The sequence below is a fragment of the Trachypithecus francoisi genome, unplaced genomic scaffold (genome assembly GCF_009764315.1).
Source record: "Trachypithecus francoisi isolate TF-2019V2 unplaced genomic scaffold, Tfra_2.0 Lachesis_group11, whole genome shotgun sequence".
NCBI classification, from domain to species: Eukaryota; Metazoa; Chordata; class Mammalia; order Primates; family Cercopithecidae; genus Trachypithecus; species Trachypithecus francoisi.
The window spans coordinates 121,968,985-121,978,887 of record NW_022681456.1 but is presented as its reverse complement, the minus strand read 5'-3'; the positions used below and the strand labels follow the sequence as shown (position 1 = coordinate 121,978,887).

Here is a 9,903-nt window from a genome sequence, read left to right as displayed (position 1 = left end):
AAAATTCACACCAGCTTGTGAAAACAAATTATGAAAAAAAAAGTTTTTAAGATATCATTAACAATTTTGTATTGGCTAAATGTTGAAATAATCATATTCTGGATATATTGGATGAAATAAAATAGACTATTAAAATTAAGTTAATGTTCCTCTTTATGTAGTTACTAGAAAATTTAAAATTACACAGGGGGTTCCCATTATATTTTTAGTAGACCACACTGCTCTAAGCTCAGCATTCAAATGTCAAACTCCTGTGAATATTAATATGTGAATGTCCCACAGACACTTACTTCATCTTCCCAACCCTCGACCCTTTTGTCCTCCTTCTGCTCCCACCAATCTGTGTTTCTTCTGTTTCACCCACTCAGCTAAAGGCAACACAATTCACTCAGTGACAAGCCAGGAAAATGGAAAGACACATTTTCCTTTATTCCTCCATTCATATATTCACTGAGCACTATAATTACCTCTTAAATGTGATATAAATCTGAAAGCTCTTTTCAATACCACCACAATACCATAGTTCAAAATGCCATCAGCTTTCACCTATATTATTACAACAACTCCCATCCGGTCTTCCTGCATCCTGGATCACCTCTTTCTAGCGGCCCTTTCAAATTTCAGTAAGAGCAAGCTTTCCAGGAAACAAATCTGAAGTCAATCCACTGATTACTCCTCTGAATACCTTAATATTGTCAGCAAGTTTCTTTCTGATTTGAAGCATCAGAAAGGAGTATTTCCTCCATACCAAATAGTTTTCATTTCATGCATGTGCCATGATTCTTCTCCCTCCCAGACCTTTGCATCTGTCATTCTTTATGCTTAGAAAGCTCTTGTCATCTCCTTGTTCTTCTAGACAACCACTACTCATATTTCAGATCTTAATTTACATTTTGCTTTCCCTCAAAATTTTTTTAAAAGGTTCCAAGTCTGGGTTATGTGCCCTTTCTATGTGCTCCCAGAGCATCCTGAACTTCTCCAATAATATGTTTGGCTACTGTATTTTATACAGTAGTTTTATATTGTATTTTATACTGTATTTTAGACAGTAGTTGTTATATTGTATTTTATACTGTATTTTAGACAGTAGTTATATTGTATTTTATACTGTATTTTAGACAGTAGTTGTTATATTGTATTTTATACTATATTTTATACAGTAGTTGTTTTTCTGTTTTCCTGGTTTTGCCTCCACAAGAATGTAAAAACCTTTAAGTGCCTGTTTTCATACTTATTTGACCACTCTATCTCTAGAATCTTGCATGATGTCTAGTCCTAGTAGGATCAAAAAATACTTACAAAGCAACTGAATAGCTACATGAATAGATGGATGAATAAATGCATGGATGGATGGATGGACTAATGAAACTGTTTATATGACTTAAAGTTTGCAGAGGAGTATCATATTTGGAAGGCAGTAAGGAAGTTTGTGTGGTTGATGGTAAAGGCAGTTGGGAAGTCTGTTAGGCACAATAGGTCAAAATTTGTTTTTGAAGTCCTGTTACTTCACCTTTCTTTGTTTCACTTTCTTAAAACAGGAAACTCTTTTCTATGACCATTCTTGCAGGGCCTGGCTCTTCATCTGCAATCCAGTAATATCCCTAATGTCAAAAAGCTACCGTTTTAATTCATGTCATTCTCAAAGAGGACTACAGAATTCTGATGTGGCTTCAAACATTTAGGGTAGGCATATCTAATGGAGAACTTGCAGCCACGCTCACTTGTAGTGAAATATCTATTTTGAGCCTGCCCAGTGTTGCTTAAATTGTAGTCTCCCTTGCCAACTATTCATACGAGAGATGTGAGAAGCACCATAAAAGGCGTTGTGAGGAGTTGTGGGGGAGTGAGGGAGAGAAGAGGTTGAAAAGCTTATTAGCTGCTTTACGGTAAAACCCAGAGAAAGTGAGCTCTTACGGGAATGTGGCTTTAGCCCTCCAGGGATTCTATTTAGCCCGCCAGGAATTAACTTGGACTATAAATAGGCCATCAATGACCTTTCCAGAGAAAGTTCAGAGACCTCAACTTTGTTTAGAGATCTTGTGTGGGTGGAACTTCCTGTTTGCACACAGAGCAGCATAAAGCCCAGTTGCTCTGGGGAGTGTTTGGGACCAGATGGATTGTAGGGAGTAGGGTGCAATACAGTCTGGTCTCCTCCAGCTCCTTCTTTCTGCAACATGGGGAAGAACAAACTCCTTCATCCAAGCCTTGTTCTTCTCCTCTTGGTCCTCCTGCCCACAGATGTCTCAGTCTCTGGAAAACCGTGAGTTCCACACAGAGAGCATAAAGCATGAACCTAGAGTCCTTCATTTATTGCAGATTTTTCTATCATTTCTTTTTCTTTCCTATGATACTGTCGCCTTCTTATCTCTAAGGTTCCTTCCAGATTTTATAAATCTAGTTTACGCATTACTTGCTTATTTTTCATCATTCTTCCCCAACTCTCTGAATCTCTAATATGCAAAGCCTTCCTAAGGAGTGTCAGAAATTTTTAGTTTTTTTTAAAGAATAATATTTAGATTTTCCTGTTCATATTGATCTACTTGAGACCATGCTATGTATCTTTTCTTACTTCCTCTTTCTTAAGGGTCCATTTTCTATTGTATAAAAATAAAGACAATTCTCTCCCACAACCAAACATGGAATAATGCCCTGGAGTGTAATAATCTGTAGACTGACAAATAAAGGAACAATTTGAAATACTGGTGTTGATATTGAAAAAGCAAGAGATTCTAATGTCAGAAGAGAAAATCCTTTTGCAGATGAGGTGGTGATGAATTCTTTGTTTCAACACAACTGAAGGAGGAGCTAAAGGAAATACCAGCTGATGAGTGATGAGAAGCAATTCTTGATAATAGAGTACTAGGTGATTTTTAGCATGTAATGCAGAAGTTGCAAGAAGTGGTAACAGTGATGCAATTGTTTTACCTGCCATTTACTTACTTTTATGTGAACCATTCTTCTTAGCACTTATATCTACACAAAACAAAATAGTAACAGAATTAATGTTAGATCTTGTTTAATTCTTGCAATACGGACTATTCATTCATGGATACATAAATTCACTGGGGGGAAAAGCAGTTCATCATTCTCATTAAAGATGTGCTTCAAAAGTATTTTAATTTTATATCTAATATGTATGAATCATATTTTGTAATGTATTTATTTTGTTTGGATCAGTTATATACAAGTATTTTTTAAAATAGCTCAATCAGAAGGAAATGTTTAATATTTATAAATTTATGGTCACATTCTATTTAAAAGAGGAGTTAAAGTTAAATTTACCTATCCACGTATGTCACATATATATGTATTTATGTATACGTATACATATATGTATATATGTGAACATGTGTATACATACATATATGTATAGATGCTTGATAATAAAGAGGTAAGGATGATTCACAAAATTTTTTGAAATATAAAAATTTAGGATAAACTTCTGTATGGTAAGTGTCATGGAAATTCAAATTAGAAAAGGAAAAAAGAAGAGAAAGATATTATATATTAGATCATTAAAAGAATTTTTAATGTATTTTCAAATAGTGATAGTAGGTATCTTATACTATAGTGTTTATTAGTCCATGAGAAAATTGTAAAGTTAATCTAAGTATTAATTTAAAATATCATCAAAAATAATATCTTTTGCTATTATTTAAAATCATGATAAAAATATGTTTACTTGAAAATATGTAAGGAGCGCACAGTGTCCAAAAATTATTTTAGGAGTTCTGTGAGTAAAAATGTATAAAAACTACAGGATTAATCTTAAATTATGTCAGGGTACTGAGAAAGTTTCTGTACTTCACATGAGTTACCAAGGTCTAAAGTCAGTCACCAGAGGACCGTTTTTGTGTGGAGCCATTGTCTGATCATGAGCTGAAAGGCAAATATTTAAAATGCAAACATCCATGGTTAAGTAACACTCTTAAGACTTTATTAGCTGCTTACCACAACTGAGACTGTAAAGCAATGGCTCACTTCCTTTGAGGCTCAGATTCTGTATTTGTGGAGTGGGAGCGAGTACTTACCATACAATTTTCATAGGGCTGCTGAATGTGTGTATGTGTGTGTGTGTGTGTATGTGTGTATATATATTTTAATGAGAATTCTATAATTTGATTAGCTTTTGTAATGTCCACATGACTGAGAGCTTGCTTACTTTTTACAGCAACTTGAAGGTAAAATAGATTTACAACATGAACAAATGTAACTACATATTTTTATTTGAATTCACATGTTCAGAAATTGTTCCTTAAAGTGAAACATGCCTACAAATTTTAATCTGTTAATACCTACCTCAAGTAAAATGTTCACTGCCATGGCATGTGAAGGAAAGAGGAAATAATTCTTATGCATGGCCTTCAACAGCCAAATTTCATGCTCATCAGTATGTCTTCTCTTGATGTAGAACTGATGATGACAATTATTGTGATGGGAAAAAGTGCTGTTGATATCAATGCCTCTCTTCCTTCACTTTCCTCTAACTGAACTGTCTCATTCCCAGGCAGTATATGGTGCTGGTCCCCTCCCTGCTCCACACTGAGACCCCTGAGAAGGGCTGTGTCCTTCTGAGCTACCTGAACGAGACAGTGACTGTAAGTGCTTCCCTGGAGTCTGTCAGGGGAAACAGGAGCCTCTTCACTGACCTGGTGGCAGAGAACGATGTACTCCACTGCATCACCTTCGCTGTGAGTGTGGCTGTTTGACTTAATATACTTGGTTATTTTAGTCAGAGTCATAGGGATCTAGTATTCTGTCAAGATGAGGCTTTGGGAGGCTGGTAAGAACTTCAGGAAAGAATCCAAATGTAGCAAGCTAAGTATAGAAGTTGAGGAGCAATGCATGACTCTCCAGCCATGGGAGACAAATATTTACAGGCACACTAAAAATCCACTTAATAATCAAATAGAAACCCTACTAGCCAGACAGGAAAAGAAAAAGAAAATGTGACTTCTTAAAATTAAGATGGAAAAAGTGTTAATAAAGCAAACTAGGCCAAGGCTCAACATGAGCCACCAGTGGTGGACTGACGGGAACACATCACTCCACACTACTTCTAAGAGTAAAAATTGTAGAAATTGCCCTGAGCAAAGGTATAATATCTCTTCAGAGTTGTCCACATGTGAGATGCTTACAGCCTAGTGTCAGTAAAATACGGGTTTTTTTCCATAGCCTTTAAAACACGCTTCGACCATGCCCTTTTAGCATGTAACATCAACCTGGTAAAGCTCAGTGTACAAATCAAGACTGTTTTTTTCTGAGCTGTATGAAGATGTGAATCTCATTTATGACTTCTCTTTACTGATGTATTTTCCTCCACCTTGTGTCCTGTCTCCCCATTTGTAAAATGGCAGAAGTGATTCCTGTCCCTGACAACTTTCCCTGCTGAGAACAAGGGAGTGAAGTTAAGTAAGAAAGGCAAAATCTCCAGAGATCTCCAGAGAAGAGTGGAACAGCAAATAGGGGAGACCTGCGGGTGCTGAGTGGGGTTTCAGGATCTGTCCTATATTTCAGGTCCCAAAGTCTTCATCCAATGAGGAGGTAATGTTCCTCACTGTCCAAGTGAAAGGACCAACCCAAGAATTTAAGAAGCGGACCACAGTGATGGTTAAGAACGAGGAAAGTCTGGTCTTTGTCCAGACGGACAAATCAATCTACAAACCAGAGCAGACAGGTAGGAAGAAGCCTACAGACAGAACAACTTCAAAAAGGAAAGATCTTCTTCCCCTGGATGTTCCTCAGGCAAAGTTCCTATAATCTTGGTTCCTTGATAGCTTGTCTTACCAGCCTACAGGCCTACTTTGGGTTTAGGGGCTCATGAAAAATATTTCTGTTTCAGTGAAATTTCGTGTTGTCTCCTTGGATGAAAACTTTCACCCTGTGAACGAGTTGGTGAGTTTTCTATTATCTACATAAAATGATTATCTGTATAAACAGGCTGGGAACCTGTTTTCTGTGTTGGGGGAAGACCAGGGAGAGAAAGAATCTGGTATCACTAACAGTAACTTCTGGCATTACAACAGCACAAGATCCTAATCTAAAACATCATTCCAGGTAAAGAAAGTAGGTAATTCTTTCTGTCTTGGTGCTGGTACTCAGTCAGTTGTCACACAATTAAATTTATTTTTCAGATTGTTCTTAATTAGGACAATTAGAAAGCTACATTAAATAACAGACACAGATAAACCCTCAAAGAACCTAAGCTCCAAAAACATTTTAAAGATTTAGACTTTTTCTATACATACCTACCAAAATCTTCACTATAAAGGAAAGTCAGGGTAATTAATTTGTTCCTCAAGACTAACCCTTGGTATCTGTGATAAGAAACAATTATTTCTATTGTAATGCAGACATCGACCCAAAGTCTTCATTTTTCTCTCTCAAATCAACTTCTTCACATTTTCTTATCTCAAAAAGAGGCAACTCTTCTCTTCTAGCTCCAAAGACAAAAGATTATGGCCTATCCTTGTTTCTCTTTCTCTCATACCCAGATCCACCTCACTGGAAAATCATGTTGGCTTAAAATATATTCAGACAATTTCTCATTATCTGAACTACTGCTGCAAGCTAGTCCTAGCCAATATCATCTCTAAACAAGATCATTGCAGTAACCTTCAAAGTGGTCTCCCAGCTTCTACTTTCACTCCTCTATCTAAAATGAGGCACCACTTCCATCACTCTGTCAGCCTAACTCTGCTTTGTTTTTCTATTGGCACTTACCACCATCCTATACATACTGGTTTTTAAAAATCTGCCCATTTCTATTATAACATAAGCTCCATTAAAGCAGGCACATTGTTCTTTTGTGTGTGGTTATATTCTCAATACCTAGAATAATACAAAGCACATGAGAAGCTACTTAATAAATATTAGTTTTAAAAAATGAGTAAACATTGATAGTAGCTCCTTTATCAATGTTTATTCATTTTTAAAAGTAATATTTATTAAACTAATATTTATTAATGAAATATGTCCATTCCTCCTCATTCTTAGAACTACCTAAGAATTCTATGACCCATCTTAATGATTACATCCGAACATATTTACCTATAGTTACATAAGTGTTTATTTCTTAACCTGTAAAATTGCATAGCAAAGGACTGATCTTCACTAGGATGCTATAAGCACTTAAGAAAGGTTAATAAATCCATTTTTAGTAAATAGCACTTTACATGTATATTTGTTGCTGAAGACCTAGTAAGTTTTTAACATTTATTAATTGCTTAAAATAGATTAATGAAAAGTTCTATAAAATTTAATCTGGAATATTTCTGTATTTCACTATAGAGGGAATTATTCTACATAAAACTAATTTAGATTTATTAATTTTTTTATTTTTTAATTTTTGTGGAAACATAGTAGGTGTATATATTTATGGGTTACATAAGATATTTTAATACAGGCATGCAGTGCATGATAATGATTATGGATAATTATTATCATTATCTATATCTTTATCCATGATATGGATATCCATGATATGGATAATGATTATTATCATGCATTGCATGCCTATATCAATAAATGGAGTACTCATCCCCTCAAACATTTATTCTTTGTGTTACAAACAATCCAGTTATACTTTTAGTTATTTTTAAATGTACAATTAAATTATTTTTTACTATACTCACCCTGTTGTGCTAGCAAACACTAGCCGCTTTGCTTATAAATGAGATTTAAGAATATTTGAAAATAAGTATAAACTTCTTTTTTCTTTTGTCTTTCAGATTCCACTAGTATACATTCAGGTAAGCAACATGAAACATTCCATATTAGAAGGAAAGCAATACATACAGGGAAAATGTTCTTATTCGAGAGGTTTTTACAATATCTCAGAAACTTGTCATTAAAGGAGAAGCCTTCCAACTCCCATAGAGCTAGATGGCTCTAACTAATCTCCTCTCCTCACCCTTTACTACTACCCCCTTTGTCCTTTTTGTAGATAACTTAGGGTTTCCATAGATATCCTTTATTAGCTCCAATGCTCCAGGTGCTTTTGTAAGTTATAATTAATTCACTCATAGGATCCCAAAGGAAATCGCATCGCACAATGGCAGAGTTTCCAGTTAGAGGGTGGCCTCAAGCAATTGTCTTTTCCCCTCTCATCAGAGCCCTTCCAGGGCTCCTACAAGGTGGTGGTACAGAAGAAATCAGGTAGAAGGACAGAGCACCCTTTCACCGTGGAGGAATTTGGTATGGATCATGAAAAGTCATCAAACATGATTTTTCTTCATATTTAAACTCTTAGAGCCTGGAATTTAAGCTCATTTGGAGTCTTTCCATTTCCCATGGGTGACATTGGGCTTGGAGTAGAACTAATTACACCTAAGTCCAACAAGGACATCAGTGATTTGTGAATAGGACTTCACATAGCTTGGTTATTTTCTGTAGCAATATTTAATACCAATCCCCGAAATTAAAACATTATTGTTTTAACTGAGTTTTCCATAACTAAGCATACAGTGATCTCTCATAGTCCCTCAACTGAAATCTTCATTTGAGAGGAGGGTGAATAAGACTATATTGGAGAGCAGAGCTACCTTTTTCAGAGCCCTAAAATATTATTAGGGAACCGTTACAGGGAACTTGAAAATATGAATTCCCCCAAAGTTGAAAACCAATCACCAACCTTCTTTATCACCAATCAACAGTTCTTCCCAAGTTTGAAGTACAAGTAACAGTGCCAAAGATAATCACCATCTTGGAAGAAGAGATGAATGTATCAGTGTGTGGCCTGTGAGTTCATTTTTTAAAAATCTTTTGTGGGGGATTATTTAAAAGAGACTCATTATTTGGGATACTTAGCTACTCTCTCTAGGAGCAGTGGCAACACAAAAATTTTAAGTGCTTTGTCAGCATCCTCCTCTCTAGAATGTTATTCTCCTGTTGCTTTTCTATTTTTCCTTTTTATTTTCTTTCACATTCTTATCAGCATTATTCTATCATGAGGTAAGAAACTGTTTCTAGAGAGGTTATGCTAATAGGATTAGTTCTGAAAGTGACAAAACTGCACACATACACACACACACACACAAAATGGGAAGGGTGGATAGTGTTGAAGGGTATTGGCTCTGCCTTAACCAAAAATAACCAAACATATATTAGGGAGATAATTAACACATGGCTATAGGGGAAATTCAATCATCAACAGATCATTTACCTGACCTTGCATGCTTACTGGAAAAATCGCTTAGATTCAGAATTTGTAGAGATAGGCATACAACTGAAATCTCATCTAACTTACTGGTCAACCTAAGGCTGGTCTACATACCTCTCTGCACTGACGTTTTTACTGAGGAGACTGAACGTGATCTCTCAAGACAGTCTCTTCCAACCTTGAAAACTTTTGTGTCCTGGGTCTTATGCTCCTAACCTTGGTGGCACACAGTAGCAGTAGCAGAACGAGCAGGTATAGTGAAGGAATCAGTCCTGCCCAAAGATCACACATGTAATACACCTGCTATTCAGCTGGGCCCCTGCTCCATTTCTGTCTCACAGTAACGGCCAAGTTCCTGGTTCCTCATAACTAGTGTGATCTTGTAAATAGAGATACAGAGGACATTCTCAAATAGGAAAGGAGACAAATGCACTTGGAAACCCAGCAATCGTCTGTGACCTATTTATGACACAATCCCACTTTTGTAAAAAAGTAAACAAGTAAAACTCGATATAGGGATGGCTGCACATGGGGAAAGGATGACGGAAGAAGAGACACTATCGTACTAATAGGTTGTATTCCTAGGTAGACTTGAGGGTGTTTGTTTCTTCTCTTTGCTTTCTTTGTCCTGCTTTGTTTTGTTTGTTTCATTTTGCTTGTATTGCTTTTGCTTTTAAGTACAGGTTTAAGTTTTATAATAAGGAAGTTTTTTAAGAGAAAGCTAAAAAAAATCAAGGAAAAAA

The 9,903-nt window shown here is 35.9% G+C and overlaps 1 protein-coding gene across 2 annotated transcripts in view; it reads left to right on the top strand.

Moving 5' to 3' along the window:
- Positions 1-1,827: 1,827 nt before the first annotated feature.
- LOC117090784 (alpha-2-macroglobulin) overlaps positions 1,828-9,903 on the top strand; it is a 48,077-nt gene continuing 40,001 nt past the window's right edge. For both annotated transcript variants that reach the window (XM_033223385.1, XM_033223384.1), the window contains exons 1-7: positions 1,828-2,260; positions 4,508-4,691; positions 5,518-5,677; positions 5,843-5,895; positions 7,731-7,751; positions 8,028-8,196; positions 8,655-8,739. In XM_033223385.1, coding sequence (XP_033079276.1) covers positions 2,175-2,260; positions 4,508-4,691; positions 5,518-5,677; positions 5,843-5,895; positions 7,731-7,751; positions 8,028-8,196; positions 8,655-8,739 — 758 coding nt within the window. In that variant the 5' untranslated portion in view covers positions 1,828-2,174. The remainder of the gene's footprint in view (positions 2,261-4,507; positions 4,692-5,517; positions 5,678-5,842; positions 5,896-7,730; positions 7,752-8,027; positions 8,197-8,654; positions 8,740-9,903) is intronic.